Source organism: Astatotilapia calliptera, chromosome 4 (assembly GCF_964374335.1).
Source record: "Astatotilapia calliptera chromosome 4, fAstCal68.1, whole genome shotgun sequence".
Lineage (NCBI taxonomy): Eukaryota > Metazoa > Chordata > Actinopteri > Cichliformes > Cichlidae > Astatotilapia > Astatotilapia calliptera.
This window is the reverse complement of record NC_137425.1, coordinates 277,214-296,740: the sequence shown is the minus strand read 5'-3', so window position 1 is coordinate 296,740 and position 19,527 is coordinate 277,214. Positions and strand designations below refer to the sequence as shown.

The window sequence follows — 19,527 nt, the reverse complement described above, 5'->3', positions numbered from 1 at the left end:
TCCACACTGACCCCCTGGATTGAAACAGGGGTCAAGTGTTAATTTTAGCAAAGATCTGGCATTTGTGAATAGAATGGCTTTCTCCACAGCAAATACATGTGACTGAGTTTGATAGCAAAGCATTTGCTTTTCTTTCTATATCAGGCTCATTTGAATTGTTCTCCACTCCGCTGTATCCTGTGGTTGTTCTCTCTGATGCTTTCACATTTGTGATGTATGCATTAGCTTTTGGACGCTTTATGTCTCTAGCTGACCTTTCTTCAGTGTGTTTCAAGGCATGAAATGATGTTACAGGATTGCATGCAACTTCCGCTTCTTGTGCAACAAAATCAGCAAATTGTTTGAAGCTTGGATATTCTTCTTTTTGCTGTAACTGCACTGTGACGCGACGATTCCAACGAGAAGTCACCCAGTCAGGAAGTTTTTGGAGCAATTTTTGATTCTCTTCACAGTCATTTAACACCTGCAGTTCTTTGATGTATGGCATAGCATTGCTGCAGGCTGTCAGAAAATCACTGAATTGTCTCAGTTTAAGCGACTCTCTTGAACCAATCTTTGGCCAGTTGTTCAGTTTTTCCCTAAATGCACGCTGAATTATAAAGGGGTGGCCATACCGAGCATTCAAAGCTTCCCAAGCTTGGTCATATGCTTCGTCATCCTTTCTGTAAAAGCTTCCCTCCAATACAGACCGTGCTTCTCCACTGATGTATTTGCGTAGGTAGAACAACCTGTCAGCTGGATTTGTGCATCGCCGCTCTATCAAAGCTTTGAAACTAGTGCTCCACTCTAAGAACTTAAGTGGGTCCCCTGAGAAGACTGGGGGCTCAGGTGCAGGAAGTCTGGTGAGGACCATTGTGTCATGCAAGGCTTGCATTAACAATGACTCATTGTTATTATTGTTTGGTTGTTCATTGTTATTATTCTTGTAGGTTTGCTCTGGTATGATTTCTTCAGGAGCTAATGGAGGACAACTGACTACCGCACTGTGTGCGCTTTTGTCTTCTCCACAGGCTTCACTTGAATCTGCTTGAGAATAAGCCTTTAGCTTTGCAGTTATTACCTGAAGATCTCGCTGATTTTCTAGTCTTTTAAGCTCTTGCCTTTGTGTAGCAATAGCCTCCTCCATCTCTATCTCGGCCTGCTTCGCGGCAAGCTGTGCAGCACACTCTGCCTTTTTTACATTGATGCTTTGCTGCTCCGATAAACAGCTTGAGCGGCAGCTACGTACAGAAGGTCGGGAGATTGTAGTCCCAAATATTGACCGAGCATATTCTCTGTCTAGCACCATGTGAAGTCTCGCATTTTCTGCCTTAGCATCAAACTCTTCTTGCCCCACTTCACTCATACGTACTTTAAGTATTCTCATCAAGTCCGCTGTTACTGCTGTGCAGGAATCAATTTTTCTTCTAGTCTCAGTAGAAGGGGCTGACTGCGATCTCATATCTTCGTATGTATTTTTCACTTGTGACTCTAGCCCTTCGACAGTATCCATCATGTCAGCTAATTCCTGGTCAGAGCACTCATCTTTAAGTTTGGAACGTGTAGCTTTAACTTGTTCTTTCCAGCTTTCATATAGTTTGATAAATTTACTCTCCTTCTGAGAAAACTCTTGTTGCTTAAGTTCTAGCATTTTGGGCGTTAACTTTTGCTCCCTTGAGGATTTCCTGGGCTCTAGTCTTGAAGTATTAGAGGCAGGCTTCTTCAACATTATCTGCTTGATTTCTATTTTAGCATGAATATCACCTATGATCACCTATATACCACTCATGTATATATCTTTCAACGTAGCACTCTTAATTCTCATTCTCATGTATATATCTCATGTATATCTCATGCACATATCTTTCCACGTAGCACTTTTAATTCTTATCCCTACTTTTATTTTTTTCCATGTCTATTTAAGTGCTATTTATGACACTATGTTTGCACTGAAGCACCGCAGCAATTTCCTAATGTTGTAAACCTGCTCAACATTTGGCAATAAACCCCATTCTGATTCTGATTCTGATTCTGATGAGTAACTCCAATTTCTCTCTTTCGACATCATCAGTGTGTAATTTCAATTGTTCATTCAATCTACTTAGCTCTTCCTTAAGGGAATCAATTTGTTCTCTGCATTCTTCAATATGTGATTTTTCTGTGTTTACTGACATTGTACATGTTTCAGCAAACCTGCTGCATAAACAAGTTGTTGCTATATGTACATGCGATCCTGGCAAATATACAATTCTCAGTACAATCTGATTCTTGCAACAATTTGCTTAACTACACCCCTTGTTATTCTACTTTTAAGTTGAACTCTTAAACATTTTTAGAACACTTTAAACAACACCACTTGTAATATAAAAGGGAACACTTTGGCTATAATAACAGGTTGGTTACCTTTAACTCAGTACCTTTCTTAAACAAAATAAATTATTATTTTAATAGACCTCTCCAAACTCCAAACCTCTCCATGAAGTTGTGGATATATCACAGCCCAACCTGGCGCTGACTGAAGAGCCGTTATCTTTTCCTTGAAGACCGCCAGGGATTTTACAGTTCTTGCTATGTGCAGCGGCAGAGCTGTAGTTTATGATGGTCAATGTCGCCCTCTATTGGTGAAGTCGTGGTCGTTGCCGTCCAAAGCGCCAATAATGGTGTTTCCTCTTTTTAAGTTTGCAAGCCTCTTTTCCGCTGTGTTCTCGAACCACACACACTGCGCTGTCAAGAAGGTTTCTTCCTTTCTTATTCTGGAACATGCATTGCTTCTAACGTCGAACTTCCAGCCACGTTGGCGGTACGTTTTCACTGTAACTACAGGGGTCCAACAAAGAATGGCCACGCATCATACTGATGTCTTCGGAAATTTATTTCTCTCTCTCTCTCACTCTTATTGTCTTCAGACACCGTGAAAACTGAAGAAACACAAAGTACACAACATAAATGTTTTGAGCTTATCAGTCTCTCATATCAGTGTCCATAAACAGTCTTGTACAAGCAGAACAGAAAAATGCACAATAATGGATATCACAAAAATGTCCTCTCATTACCAGTGTAGAACACGTATGCAACATTATACAAACAATATACATGAAACCATACCGTGTGCGCCTCTTGGACCACATGCAGAATAACATTAACGCTGAGGCTGTAGATGCATCTGTAGCCATGTATCCATGCTAGCTCCACAATGCCGTGATTGTGCTCTCAACCAAACTCTGGTCATGTGACAATTACAAACTTTACCTCATACAAACTTTACAGCACTTTACATATTTAACAAACCCATATTTTGTAATCACATATTTTAGACATGTTTTTTTTAAATTAATGTTACACGTTTATCATCTTACTCTTATAAATAAATGAACTAAATTAAGCATGAATCTATCACAGAAACACAAAATAACCAACTTTATTTTAACTGTCTCAGGGACAGTTACACTCAGAATAACACCTCTGAGCGTAAATTTGATTACATCAAGGAGAAGTTCACTCAGAATAACATCTGTGAGCGAAAGTTGGATCACATCGTGGAGCAGCTGACTGCAGTCGTGAGTTCTCAGAATCGGCTCTCTGAGCACAAGAATGACAAGACCACGGAGCGCAAGTTTGATACCATCATGGAGAAGCTGGTCTCTCCACCGGGAGATGGAGACACCAGTGTTGGAGTGTTAAAGAGCAGCTTTGAAATTCTCATGAGTTGTTCGCATAAAAGAATAATCAACATCATAATGCGGCTGTCCCTTCGGCGCCAGCTGTGGGCTCAAGGCTGGAGCCGAACAAAACTCCCTGATAACAACTGTGTGTTGACTGTTCTTCCCACTCCATGCAAGGCCACCTGGGTTGGCTGGAAGACTGTTTACTTAGCCTGGCAGGGCGAAGGACACTGTCTCAGCTGAACTATGGACACGCACATACACTTGCACTGATAAGCACTCACTGATCCCCCTTCCCCTTCAACCTGCCACTGCATGTGGCTCATAAAATTTGAACTTGAACTTCTGTTTCTTTATGATGTTCCTCACAAGATAAGCCCCATCTCATGATCACTAATCTGTGGTCATGACAATTTGCATATTAATGAGCACCTCACTGCTCCTCATTGTTCATTCAGTGGTGCTAGTGTCAGTCACTGTGTAAATGTCCTGTTTATAATCCTGGTGAAACCTGCAGTCAGCTGAGACTGAAGAAGTCACCTGATGATGACGAAAACATCCAGATGAATAGAATCAAACTTGTGAGTCTCATCAAGACTCGCAAGGTAAGGGGCTTTTGTTTTTTATATGCAAACTAAACATTATAAACTTTGTATTTATCATCTGAATTTACTTCAGACTGACTGCAGCAAAGAGACTTCAGCCTTGTCTAGTTTTAAAACCAGTCTTTACAAAGAGCAGGAGAAGCCCATGTGTTCTGAGAAAGCTCTGACAGGCCAAAGAGGCAGCAGGCACCCTGGTTACCCAGGTTAGTAGTTCTAAAACTATGTCTTTACAATAAAAACAATAAAACCACAAAATATATCTAAAGTCAACAGCTATATTTTCAGTGAACTGTCAGCCTCCTCAAATACAGTGTGTGGTCAGCTCGAGCTGCCGTCCTTCTAAAAGCTTTTCTTGAAGTGTTTCAGCAGATCAGCACGCTCTGCATCAGCTGCTGGAGTCTAGCAAAGCACTTAATATTTCAGTCTTTAAGCGGCCCTACCATTCTCTACTAATGAGCTGCACACCACAGGCCTTCAACTTACACCATGACTTAAAAAGCCATCTCTTGACCCAGCCATCTCAGCTAGTTACAGCTATCACGATTACAATTTTTTCAGCTATTGCACCCTTCCTCTGTGCTTTGGATAAAGGCGCTGTACAGAGATATCCACAGGAAGGAAAGATTTCCTGCTGTGATTGGTTTTATGGTAAATGGTCTTTATTTGTATATGTATGAAGAGCTTTCTCTACGTGTGTGTTCCTTTTTCTTTCCCTTTTGGCACAGAGGAAACGTAAACCAGTAAACTTAATGTTGAGGTTTCCATTCTCCTCAGTGCACACATCGCAGTCCAGAAACAGCAAACAGTTATCTTTGTGTCTTCCTGGTGAACTTTGTTTCCATCCACAGAGTTAATGTGAGCAGTGAAGGATTCTACTTTTGACCCAGGTGTTATCAGCACATCTGTACCAGTAGCTCGGCGCTGTCCCGGAGCCAAGAGCCTTTCTTCCCACTTCCTCCATGTAAAGGTTGGCTACAATAGGAGACACCAGGGACCCATGGCACAGCCATGTTTGTGTCTGTAGAAACCCTCGTTGTATTTGAAACAAGGCAGAGCTCTAACAGTGTGCACGTGAAGAGGGAGAGTGCGACTCCTTTATGGATTTTTGGAAGTCCTGCATACAGTTGAGTTCAGGACAACAGTGGACCTCCCCTTGTCGGCTGGTAATATGGTGACATTTGGTGGGTATGCCACAAGCAGTGACGATGCTGCTGCCATCGTTTAACATGGAGTCTGTGTACACACTCACACAGCCCATCAGAAAACGCTGCCAGGCTCTAAAGGCTGAACCAGCAGCTGCTCATCGGTCAGATCTGTTTAAGATCATCCAGCAAGTTTAGTCATGGAACAGTTCAGCAACAGACCAAACACCCTCCAAGCAATGTTCCCTCTAAGCTGCACGCGTGTGAAATTGCGCACTGCTGGCACGGTCTCTGCGCACAGAAAATCTGCGCTGTGCACATAAAAATCGAGCCTGAATTGAAGTTAAAATTAAAACGTTAACAATTCTGTTCTGCAGTGTTAGTCAGTAAGAGACTGGCTGCTCCTGTATGGGATTAGAACGATGCCACCTTATCCCATAGTCCAGCCAATGATGCGATTCACATTCGTATATACGCAGCTAATCAACGCGGTTGACAGGCTCTGACAGCGTCCTTATGTGCCGACACCGGTGTTTTAGCGAGCAAAGCTGATGTGGAGTGAAGCCACGTTAATGACAACGTGTACAACCATTGGAGATGTGAGCAGGACAGACGGAACAACTGACGGACAAAGTGTGGACTTTATACCAGTTTTTAAATTGTGTTGATCGGACGTAAAACCAGAGCTATGATAAAATATCTGTAATGTTTGTTTTTCTTCCTGAATACTGTCGTTGTTTATATTTACTGCGGGAAGAAACGGTAAAAACGGCGTTTTATAAGGAAAACGCTCGAAAGGCGAAAGCACTCTCCGCCTGGGGAGGGGGGTAGGAGTGACGGCGGTGTTTTGAGATGTGAAAAATTTGCGACGTTTAGTGCAAATCTTGTGTAGTCAGTGTGTAGTGTAGTCAATAGTTTTGTTGTGTGTCAGAACAATGAGGCGACTGCTGAGTGTTACAGGTGTTACAGCAGTGACACATCTGCTGCTGTCAGGCCTGCAGGTATCAGGCTGTTGTTCTCCTTCATCTCATAGTGGACAGAAATTATTTTTTGGAGCGGCACAAATAATTTGTGTGGCATCAGATTTGATGCAGAACAGCTGATTGTTCTGTAAATAGTTTGAAATGTTTATTTAAAAATCGCCTTGGCTGCATTTTTAGGTAAACAGCTGCAAAAAACTTTGTGGTTTGCATAATTCAGTTACTTTTTTTGAAGAAGTAACTATATAATTAATTGCCCAACATTGGTCATTATTTACTGTATGTTGCAGACAGAGTTACAGACTCTCTCCCAGACCACAGACTCATAATACAAGTCAGAGCTTTATTTTAAAAAAAAGGAAAGTTGTGTTTTCAAAATTGGAGTTCAAGTTATTTTTCCTTCCAATAGTGTTAACATGCTGCACAGGTCATGAACAATTGTTTAAAAAAATTTCATTGTAAGTGGGATAAAGCAGTTAATTAAAAGTCGTCTAACATAAATGTAAATGCTGTAATTTCATTATTTTAAGAAACATGCAACTTGGATGGATTCGGTGCTGGCGTGACCACAATGACCACGCCTGCTGTTGCTCACAGTGGTCCAAGTGTCCGCTCAGGGAGTTTGCGCGATTGCTCAGACACATGAAACATTAGAGGGAACATTGCCTTCAAGGTATGTTCCCTCTAAACTGAGCGCGTGAGCAATCGCACACTGCTGACATGGTCTCCCCACACAGAAAATCTGCGCTGCGCACACAAAAAAAAATCCAGCCCGAAATGGAATTAAAGTAAATACGTGTATTTATTTTATTTCGCTGATTCGCGATTGCTCCCGCGCTCAGTTTAGAGGGAACCGTCTTCATCAGGGTTTGATAGGCAGGCTCACCATCAGCCAACACCTGACTCTTTGAACCCCTAGAGGGCGCCAAAGGTTAAAAAGACAGATGTCTGTACACAAGAAAACAATAAACCTCAACAATGTTGTATAAAATTATGCAAGACATACAAAACAATCTGTGAAAAGGGCCAAAGGTCATACATTAAATCCATCCATTGTCGTTCGCAGGTCTAAACAAAAGACAATCCAGACATTAAAATCCTGCTTGTGCACAAGAGTGGCATCAAAATTTGATCCTATATAATAAAAAACAATAAAAAACAGAGCGTAATAGTATAAACTGGGATATTTTACTGGAATCACAAACTGTGTAGAGAAACAGGGTGTGTAAAACTGTAAGGTCCCCCTCCTCACTGCATCCTGCCCTGTAACATTTTCCACCCACTTCGGGTGTTATCGGTAACATTGCTGCTAATAACGCCCACTGAATGGACCAATAGCATCCCAAGTGGGTGAGTCTCTCCCCTAACTTACTTCTAAAGATCTGGGGTCCCATGTCATGCTTGGTAACAGCGGACCACCCAAGTCTCACCCTTAACCCCCAACATCGAAATGTGCTCAGGGCACTCGAGACGGCTCTCAACGTTTGTTTCATCCCATACGTCCAGTTAGGGAACAACAAGAATACGATTTTAAAATGGCCCATAAAGGTGAAGTTTTATCTGCAGTTAAACTATTAAGAAACAGACATACGAGGTGGAACCAAAGAGAGTTCATTTTAAAACTCCCACGTTTTCTCACTTCTCGTGAATAAGACAGAAGTCTTTCTTATCTGGTTACTTTTAAAAAATACTTTATTTGGCCTTTGTCAGCTTTATTTGATGAAGAGAGGACAGGAGAGCAGGGCAGAGAGAGAAGGGAGACAGCTCGACGCACTGAGCTAAACCCCCTTATCGTGTTACTTTATCAGATAATGATTAATCAGTAGATTACGGAAATACCTGATAGACAACTGTGAAACTGTGTGTCTCAGTCTTTGCCTCCCTGCGGCTCATCTACGCTTCTTAGTCTACCGAGCTGGACTTTTTTTTCATCAGAGCCGCTTCACGACTCAGATTCTTCAAGCTGTTGGCGACCTTTCTCAGAGATTATGAGCCATGTTGACATGACATCATCGTGACATCATCACGACCCTCCACTTCCCAAAGCTGCTGTGTTGGACTGAGATCTGTGACGGTGGAGGCCATCCGAGTGCAGCGGCACGTTCAGGAACTCGGTCTGAGATGATCTGAGCTTTGAGACGTGGAGCTTTATGACCAAATCTCAGAAGGATCATAACGGGACAGACGTGGTCTAACCGTGGTCTAACCGTGGTCTAACCGTGGTCTAAGCCCACGCCATCAAACCAGCAGCCTGGGTGCTGATACAGGCAGGATGGAACGTGCTTCCAAACTCTCACCCGACCATCAGGAAACCTTTTTCACCTCCTGTTGTTCAGTGTTGTGGGTCTGTGTGTTTTCTGTCACGGTCCTGGGTCGGTGACCACGTGCTTTGTGTTTCTTGGTTATTTGTTGTTCATGGTTGTTGCTGTTGGTGTTTTGGTTTCTGTCCTTGTATTTCTAGCTGCTTAGTTCTGTAATATTTCCAGAGTTCTAGTTCTTAGCTTTTGTTGTTGACTTCCGTGTGTTCTGTGTTAAGTTTACGTATCTTGAGTTCAGTCAGCGTGTTTCCTGTTTTACTTTGAAGGTCTGCGTGTTATGCAGTGTTGGTCAAGTTACTTCAGTAACTAATTACTGATTACTTCCCCAAAAAAGTAATCCAGTTACTTTACTGATTACTTATTTTCAAAAGTAATTAATTACTTAGTTACTTAGTTACTTTTAAAAACACGATTTACAACCTGAAGAGGTGTCAAGAGGAAATTGTGTTTAGTAGTCAGTATAATCTTTTTAGTGATATAAGTTTGCATATGGTAGAATACTGCATGTAGTGATTTGTATTAGGAAATATTCAACCATGTATCCTTAGAGGCATATAATCAATTGTGTGTGATCTCTAGCAGGCTGCAGGCTTGGCGTGCACCCCAGGAATGCACCCCCACATCCTGGGAGCATGGGAGAGATCGTACCTTGTTTTATTGTTTTATGGCAGGATTAACGTAGTTACGTTTGTTTTAGTCTAAGTGCTTTAACTGCTGGACTTCCTCACCCTTCTCCTGACCAAGGATGTACCTTTTATGACCCTTTGATCAGCAGGACACACACACACACACACACACGTTCAATGGAGTATAAAATAAAAACCAGGGGCAGTGCTCAGGGCGAGTCTCAGTCTGGAGGCTGCCCTTGCTAGCAAGAAGTTCTGTGTGTTTCTCTTCTCTGAGTCTTTACTGAAGAAGTGTTTTAGAACATTTTCTTTAACAAGAGGTGATAAAGTGATAGATCTTTCAGCCCAATTCTACTTTTTCTACATAATCCATCATACAAAATGTAATCAAATGGAAAAGTGTCTTTTTAAAACTTGTTTTATTAGTTTTAATCTTTTAACTTTATGCATCAAGCAAAGATTTAATTATCTGCAACATTCTCTGACTGGAAGAAATTAGTTTAACATTTAAACCTATTTTCTGCACATTCCAGCACATAAAATAAAATATTTTGTGTGTTTACACTCAGTCTTTCAAATAGATGCAAGTAAAACACAGCAGAAAATAAATAAAGTCAAAGACTCAGCGGTCCTGTTGCTCTATTTTCACCTGTAAAGCAGGAGCAGGGTAGGCGGAGGGTTACCCTGGTGCAGGTGTGCCGCGGTCAGTGGAAGAATCCACGAGTTTCTCTGTGAGTTTCCCATTACGTCGTAGCTACTCGGTGCTTGTTTGTAAGTTTAGGGGTTTTTTCACTGTAAAAAGAAGTTTTCTTCCCACGCACAGCGGACACATTAAATGCTTTTAAGTCCAGATTGAGAGAGCCAGAGAAAAATGTTTTTAAAATGTAATTGTTATTTATAATATGTATGTAACTTTGTAATTTCAACGTGTTGTCGCCTCTTGGCCAGGACTCCCTTGCAAAAGAGGTTTTTAATCTCAATGGGACTTTTCCTGGTTAAATAAAGGTTAATAATAATAATACACTAATGTTTTTGTCACTTTTTATGGAATCAAACTCAAAGTAAGGTCAGTACTTCCACGCTTTAAACGCTGCACGCTCATCCTCTCGCTGCACTCGATACGTTACTTGAATAAAGTAATCAGATTACAGTAATGTAATCCGTTACTGCCCATCTCTGGTGTTATGTCAGTGTATTGAGTTTTGCAGGCAGAACGACCCGAATGTTGCATTATTTTTATTGCGTTAAAATGAAAAAGTCTTTAATTATTGCTCACATGTGGGAGGGACTGGGAGGCAGCATATTTAATGAGGAACAGATTAATGTTGCACAGAGTTCATGTTAGTCTGAGAATGGCTCGCAGATGAGCCGCTCAAAGGCAGCTGCAGTTAGTTTGGCATCAGAGCAGTGGGGTCACCCTCAGGGGTCAGGGGTCAGGGATGGTGACCTGTGTGTTTCAGGTCAGTTTTTTCAGTCTTAAAGGTTAATTTTTAATCACTTTAATAATTCGTCAGGCATCAAACAGGTGAAAACTGATTCTACTGTCAGTAGATCATCTTTAGGTGCAGAGAGGACTCAGATGTGTGTGCATCATCTGTCTACGTTTATGTCTTATCCCTGCACAGTTAGTGTGGAGGACCCACAACTCATTAAAGACATGAAAGGGCTATTCAATTCTATTCTATCAGAAACAGCACATCGTGTTTCATGTTTAAACACACTGCTGATCATCGGTAACATGTGATGGGAGCTTTCCGATGAAGCGCAAACTTCCTGCGGCTGGAAGCAGAATCAGTCATTCGAGTACTTTAGGGTAAAAGCTGCCTCGGCCTCGGCTCAGTGTCGCTCTGACTCTGCAGCTCGCTTCAGTTTCAGCGTCACTCGCCCCGCGCTTGGTGACACTGAGCGACTCGTCGAAGCTGAAGTGGAAAACGAAACACTCGCCGAGATCTCATTTCTCCACAGAGGAGCTCCACACTTCCTTCCTTCTTTCTTTTCTGTCTAAATGTGACTGAAGCTGCACTTCCTGCCTCTCTGCTGCTCTCTCTTCTTCTCTGTAAACATAAACTGAAGCGTTAAACCGCTTCCTGTGACGAAACTCACAGGTTTTACTTTGATTCATAGACGCAAACACAAGGACGAGGACAGTTCTGTCCATGAACACTTACTGAGAAACTACAAGAGACATCATTGTTTCCATGTGACTCAAAGGGAACAAGCAGCAGGAAATCAAAGTGTTTGTTTGTTTCATGAAAAACTACAAACTGCATATTAATCCTTTATTTTCTGAATGAGAAACATGGATCATTACAGAGCAATCGCTTCAAACAGCACATCTCTGAACTGCGTCTCCGATTCAAATTCAGCACAAAGCATCAACAAAACCAAAGTGAAACCACCAAAATAAAACAACCATCCACCCATCGACCATCCATCCATCGACCATCCACCCATCGACCATCCATCCATCGATCATCCAACCTTTGATCTGTATTTTATCTCCTTACTTTTGACTTTCGGCAAAACTCAGATGTTCACAAACTTTTGTGTTTAATGAGGAGTCAGCATTCCAATCATCCAATCAGAATCAGGCGATGACAGTGCACTTTATTTTTGAGTTTATAACTGACTGACCACTGGAGGAGTTTTACAGGACACACACACACAAGGACAGAAAAGTGAGGAGAAAAACTGCAGGATACAGAATAGTCCTAACACCAGCTGGTTGACTGTGTAACAGTAAATTAACTACAGATTTTTCCTGGCAGGTTCGATAGCTCGCAGTTTAAACCAAACTGAGTTTTTTGGGGCAATAATGAGCTGATTCTCAATACTTGGTCAGTTTTTTAAGTATTTCACCAGCAAAAACAACATATAAGAGAAAATGAACAATAAGTAATTACAAAGGTCTGTGTTTGTCTAATATGTATCTGCTTTGATGACATCAGGCTACAGATTAGTACTTTTATTTTTGACTTGTTTGACTTGTTACCTCGTTCATTTACATCATTATTTTAAAAGTGTATTTAATTCTGTAGTTTTGTTTATTTTGTAGTTTTTCATTTAAGTTTCAACTGAAGTAGTTCTAGTTTTTATAAGACTTGAACATAATTATTGTTGCACTTTAACCAGCTGCACACTTCTGTCACAGTTTGTTTCAAAATCAAATAAACTAATGAAGCAGCTGACATATTTACAGTTTGTGAGTTTGCTTCTGTTTCTCCTTTGTGTAGATTTTATTGATATAGTTTTCCAAGTTTATAAAATCGTTTCATTGAGTTTCATTGTTTTTAAAACTTTTAATGTTATTTTAGTGTAGTTAAAAACATGTTCACATCAAGTCTTAGTTTGAGTGAACAGTAATGATCTTGTGGAGCTAACATCACATCAGAGCTTTTGATTCTTCTGCCCATTTGAAAACTTTTTGCTTTGACACTGCACACTGAAGTGTTACTGCAGTAATGTGATTACTTTTTGAAAGTGCTCTTTGAGACACGGAGCACTTCATTAAAGTGTCTGGGGCCTCCAGCTGACGACACATGTAGCTGACGTCAGCTGTCCATAAACTTTTGACCGTCAATGTTTCCATATGTTTTGTGCATCTCTGCTGTTGCTGGATTTCTTACCATGTTGAGTCAGCAGTTGCAAAGCGAAGGCTCGCGCGCCACCTCGCACCCTGAGGGGGTGGCCAGGATGCAGTGGGGCCTGAGGTTGGGAAATTTCCAGAAGTTCTTAGAAATGTTTAATTTTTGTTGAATGCATCAGAGTTTCATTTACTGCTTTCCAGGATGAAGCTTTATTTAAACCACAACATAACACAGACTCTCATCAGAACCACAACAACCACCAGAGGAAGAACCAGATCAGCGCAGACCTCCGACACCTCCAACACCTCCAACCCTGCAGCACCCCTGCCAACGGTGAGTGTCTCGACTCAGATATCAAAGCACTGAAGCAGTTTTAGATCAGCTGTGGGCTTTATTGATATCCTCAGATTAATCCTCAGACTTCTGGATTAAACATATTTCATTAGAACAACAGCTTGAAACCTGATGCCATTATTGATTTTCTATTGCTCAGTCAGCTGTTGAACTTTCAGTTACTGTTTCCTAAAATCTTTGATCATTTATGTCTGCGACAGCTTTATTTGTAATTTGATGAATGAAGTCTGCAGTTTGGATAAACATCAGCTGGTTTTTAACCTTGTGAAACAGAAATGTGGCAAATATGAAACATTTTTGTGTCACAGGGTTTCAGAGCTCTACATCATCAGTGCCAAAAAAAACCCCCGATCCTTCAAAAAATACCAAGTAAAACTCAAATTTATAATGATTTTGTTCCTAATTAGTTAGAAGATTTAAAAGAGGTTTTGAGGGTTTTAATAAAGTTTGAAGACTTTTTAGCGTTATGCCCTGGCTGCCTGCGAGCTCTGTGCTGTTGAATGAAGTTGCATTTTGAACAATTTGGCTTCGGGTCCCTCTGTGCCGGTGATTAAAAGCCCCTGATGATTAGCAGTAAGGCGCTAACGAAGGCGCTTTAAGTTTCATTTCAGGGCCAAAGCTTCAGATAAGTGACTCATTGACTTTCAGGACTTTTCTTCTTCATTAGAGTCAGAACGTGAATTTTCCACTCATGATGCGAGACGAGAACGTCAGCTGACGGTTGGCGCCCGATCGGGTCTCGTAGCTCTGACGAATAATTCCACCAACGCTCCGAGGCGCGGCGGGAAAACCTGCTGACTGGAAAGAGTGTTGTGTTTTTATGTCTGATAGGAGCTGAGCGAGCGACACGTCACCTCGGCACACTACAAATACCATTCGCTCAAAGCGCCCGGTATCAGTCCGGCCGATCGCTAACAGGTCAGAGTTCAGCTTTGGTGACTGTAGCTACCTTTACTTCTCTCAGAGCTGTGATGTCACATCCCGTTTCAGGCATTTAGATGGGTAGTAAGCGTCAGGGAAACTGTTTGGGATGTTTTACGTATCTGAAACCAAAGATATGACCATAAATATGCGGACACGTCTAACTACTCACCGATGTTGTTGTTTTTTTCATAAATACCTGTTAATGAGCTTTACACCACTCCTCTAGTGACTCACCTGGCAGTAGAGGGTCCAGGTTGTGCTTTCAATCAGATTCTTAGTGGTTTGTGAGTGAGTCACACAGGTAGATGTCCTCTCATTGGCTGATGTGCTGACATCCAGCCCATCTGCTTCTCTCTGTTCCAGGTTACCTGCCGGCTCACACAGCACACACCTCAGACCAGACAAGGACCCGCTCGGCTCTCATGGCGCCCTCCACCGTCCTCCTCATTCTCTTGCCGCTCTTTGGTCTCCAGATGATGCTGGTTGCCAAGCCAACGCCGCGGTGCCGTCCTCTGACAGGAAGAGTGGTTACGGGAGCCCACCATCTACTCAACGCCACGGTAGGAACGGAAACCCTCAGACCTTAACATCAGCTGCTGTTAGTCGGTCATCTGTCCATAAAAATTTAGTGATTCCTGTTTGTCCTGTAGGGACCGAAATTTCCTCTCCACTGCCGGCCAGTCAACGCCAATATCTCCTTTCCAGACTCCACCCTCCCCACCACTGCAGCCAATCGATCTCAGGTAAACTTCACCGTGGCCTGTCGGCTCTCATAGAGCTTTGTTTTCTATGTCTGGATATGACCTGATTTCTCATTGGCCCACCTCAGTGTCCCCGAGTACTGTGGGTCGTCTACAAGTTACTCGAAGGCATGTGGCTGACGTACGAGGAACACGAGCTACCTGTGGGAGATGGCGGAGTCAACTGGGACGAGAAGAAACTCGAAGAATTCTTCACCCTGCAGGACCGTCTGCAGGATGAGGGTCGCTGTGTGAGTACCAGAGCCCATCTCAGTAGAACCGCCTCAGTCATTGTGGTCTCTGTAATCTGTAGTTTCTGTAGAACTGGTCTAAGGTCTGATGGTCTCTGTAAAACCAGCCTATGTAGAATCAGCCTGTGTAGAACTTGTCCCTGTAGAACCAGCCTCCTGTTGCTGTGATTTGACGGTCCGTGTCTCCGCAGCTGCCCTCGGACGAGGAAGCATCAGGTCTGCTGTCGTCGTACTTCAGTAACGTCACAGCAGTCATTGAGCAGCAGGTAAAAATTGATCTCTGCAGTCTGATTCATAAAACGTCACGAGTAATAAATATATTTTTATTAAATCAATTCAACATCAAATGAACGATATAAAATTATTAAAGATTTTATTAAAGCTTCGTCTTAATAAATGACATGTTTGAGTCACTGTGTGTGGACCAATGAGAGCTGAGTGTGCGTATATTGTCGTGTCTCACAGGACAGTGCAGCGTGTGGTTGGGAGGCTCTGAGGAGAGATGTGATCTGGGTCCTAAAGTCCACCCAGCAGATACACAGGTCCTGCTTCAACTGGAGCCACGCCCAATGAAAAAATCCTTTGCCACGCCCACCAAGGAGTACTGATAATCATATATTTTATTTATACCTTTATTTATTTATATGTATTTATTATTTATTGTTTTTGTACTTTTTCTGATTTCATTTTTTCTTATTTTTTATTGTTCAAATGTTTCATTTCATCAGAATAAAGCATCAAAAAATGCACTCTCTTCTTTTCATTATTATTATTATTTTTATAAGTCTGGGTTAAACCGGGGTTTGGCAGGGTCTGTAATATCAGATGTAGGAGTGCAGCGAGGGTAAAACAAGAACTTTGAAATGAATGAACGTGAGGCTCTGATCAGCTGACCTGCGCTGCCGCTCTGATGCTCTTTATGGCTGACTGGAACACGCTCAGCATGAGTTGTGTGCCTGATTTTAAAACAGTCTATGCTTTTCATATGAAGCTGAAGTACAGCGACCTCAGCTCTACGTCTGCACCACGAACGCATCACAGGGAGGAGTAGAAAGGATGTGCTGAGGCTGTGAGCGCCGGTGTGATGTCATTATTTTGGTATTTCTGAGCGAGCCTCCGTGTGGTCACTGGAAGCATCACCAGCAGCACATGAAAAACAGTGAAAGTGAACTACAGTGGGGCAAAAAAGTATTTAGTCAGCCACCGATTGTGCAAGTTCCCCCACCTAAAATGATGACAGAGGTCAGTAATTTGCACCAGAGGTACACTTCAACTGTGAGAGACAGAATGTGAAAAAAAAATCCATGAATCCACATGGTAGGATTTGTAAAGAATTTATTCGTAAATCAGGGTGGAAAATAAGTATTTGGTCAATAACAAAAATACAACTCAATACTTTGTAACATAACCTTTGTTGGCAATAACAGAGGTCAAACGTTTACTATAGGTCTTTACCAGGTTTGCACACACAGTAGCTGGTATTTTGGCCCATTCCTCCATGCAGATCTTCTCGAGAGCAGTGATGTTTTGGGGCTGTCGCCGAGCAACACGGACTTTCAACTCCCGCCACAGATTTTCTATGGGGTTGAGGTCTGGAGACTGGCTAGGCCACTCCAGGACTTTCAAATGCTTCTTACGGAGCCACTTCTTTGTTGCCCGGGCGGTGTGTTTTGGATCATTGTCATGTTGGAAGACCCAGCCTCGTTTCATCTTCAAAGTTCTCACTGATGGAAGGAGGTTTTGGCTCAAAATCTCACGATACATGGCCCCATTCATTCTGTCCTTAACACGGATCAGTCGTCCTGTCCCCTTGGCAGAAAAACAGCCCCATAGCATGATGTTTCCACCCCCATGCTTCACAGTAGGTATGGTGTTCTTGGGATGCAACTCAGTATTCTTCTTCCTCCAAACACGACGAGTTGAGTTTACACCAAAAAGTTCTACTTTGGTTTCATCTGACCACATGACATTCTCCCAATCCTCTGCTGTATCATCCATGTGCTCTCTGGCAAACTTCAGACGGGCCTGGACATGCACTGGCTTCAGCAGCGGAACACGTCTGGCACTGCGGGATTTGATTCCCTGCCGTTGTAGTGTGTTACTGATGGTGACCTTTGTTACTTTGGTCCCAGCTCTCTGCAGGTCATTCACCAGGTCCCCCCGTGTGGTTCTGGGATCTTTGCTCACCGTTCTCATGATCATTTTGACCCCACGGGATGAGATCTTGCGTGGAGCCCCAGATCGAGGGAGATTATCAGTGGTCTTGTATGTCTTCCATTTTCTGATGATTGCTCCCACAGTTGATTTTTTCACACCAAGCTGCTTGCCTATTGTAGATTCACTCTTCCCAGTCTGGTGCAGGTCTACAATACTTTTCCTGGTGTCCTTCGAAAGCTCTTTGGTCTTGGCCAAGGCGGAGTTTGGAGTCTGACTGTTTGAGGCTGTGGACAGGTGTCTTTTATACAGATGATGAGTTCCTGGTGCAAATTACTGACCTCTGTCATCATTTTAGGTGGGGGAACTTGCACAATCGGTGGCTGACTAAATACTTTTTTGCCCCACTGTAACTGCCATCACACTGATCGGCTCATATCCAAAGATCAGGATCACTTTACTGATTATGAGCAGAAGTAATTTTGGTAGTAGTAACAGTAATGACATCAGAAGCAGAAGTATCATCTGAGATGTTTCCAGTGAAACTGTTGTGAGCTTTGACTGGAGCTTTCAGGTGAAGCTGATGGTGAGCAAGCTGATTTTTAACCTTTTGTGACTAGAGTGAGAGGAAGGTTTAAAGACAGAGGTGTGACCCGCTGTGATGGATGGCTTGGAGACAAAGTTAGAAAGGCTGACATGGTTTGCACATGTGCAGACGAGGGAGAGTGGATTTACTGGAAAAAGGATGAAGATGGGGCTGCCAGACAGGAGGACAGGAGGAAGACCTCAGAGGAGGTTGATGGATGTAGTGAAGGAGGATATGCAGAGGGCAAAGTGACACAGTATCTCCACCTACTCAGTCACATCATCCCTCAGCCTCCTCTGACATCAGAGTTGAGGCTCGGGTGTGAAATTTATGGCTTTCAGGGTTTCCCTGGGTCTTTTCCCATGTTGTAGTTGTGTGTCTTATTTCGAGAGATGAATTGAACGTCTATGGATTTCACGGCCTCGCTGAGCTTCTCTGGGACTGAACCCTGTGTGATGAACTGGCTCCAGGTCACAATCAGTGACAGCAGGTTTTGGCTCTGCAACAATGACCTTGTATCTATTTTAGTTTATGAACATCTGAAGCATCATCACAAACATTCCTGATGAATGAATGAAGCGCTGCTGAGTCAGCGCGTTGGCTGTGATTACAGTCTCATCAGGTAATCGTCTGCTGACAGGTTGTGGTTTTCTTATTATACCGAGCTCTTACCTGAGGCACGAGCGTTCACATCCAGACATGCCACCACAAACCTTCAGCTGACTTCAGGTCAGAGGCTTCCAAGCGGTTTGTGTCCAAAGATCAGGCTAAAAGAACACCCAGGCTGACACACAAACGGTCTCTACCTCGGGTCCAGATCCTGCTGAGACAGGGTCTGAGGTCAGTTTTCTAATCTTGGTTACTGAGCACTTTTTCAGCTTAGCTCAGAACCATGAAGTTGGAGCTTCACGTTCTTCTGATATTGATCTACAGCTGAGACAGACACTATCTCTACTTTCAAGATTAGGCTTCAAACTTTCCTTTTTGCTAAAGCATATAGTTAGGGCTGGACCAGGTGACCCTGAATCCTTGGTCATGCTGCAGTAGGTGTAGGCTGCCGGGGATTCCCATGATGCATTTTCTTCTTCAGTCATCTTTTTCTCTCATCCATCTGCAGACTCACCTGTTTGCATTCAAAGATGGCTGCTTTTCTCTATGAGTGTGCTGTCTCTGTGTGTGGCTGTAATGATGTTCATGGTTAGTATGTCCAAAGCTTTATTTATTCACAGCACACAATGCAGACGTGACAACTTTGTCTGTTTGCTGAGGGCAAAGATGACAGTGTGAATGTATGGAGCTTGGAAAGGACGCGACTGGACTTCTTTCATTTGTTGAAGACAGATACTTCTTCAGTCTGGGACTGAAGTCTGGGCCTGGGACTCTCCACCTTTTAGTTTTGAACTGAACAAGCTTCCTGGATGAAATGTCTTTGAAAACCTTAAAGAAGGGGCTGGATTCTATGCCAGCAACCATCGGGTGGGACCTTCAACCAGATTTTAGAGCCCTTGTTCACGCCTGAGACAGACTGGAACAGTTAAAATGAACTAGAAATCAGTAATCCCTGTTAATATACTGCAAACTTCACTTTCAACGCAACTCAGGTTTGTCATGTGGCCCCT

General features: G+C 42.7%; 1 protein-coding gene across 1 annotated transcript; it reads left to right on the top strand.

Annotated features, from left to right (window-relative positions):
- Window positions 1-14,344: 14,344 nt before the first annotated feature.
- Window positions 14,345-15,917, top strand: LOC145428194 (uncharacterized). Its single transcript, XM_080299996.1, has 5 exons — window positions 14,345-14,737; window positions 14,828-14,920; window positions 15,007-15,168; window positions 15,360-15,434; window positions 15,634-15,917. The coding sequence occupies exons 1-5, from the start codon at window positions 14,600-14,602 to the stop codon at window positions 15,739-15,741; spliced, it is 576 nt and encodes a 191-aa protein (XP_080156122.1). The 5' UTR covers window positions 14,345-14,599; the 3' UTR covers window positions 15,742-15,917.
- Window positions 15,918-19,527: the final 3,610 nt, after the last annotated feature.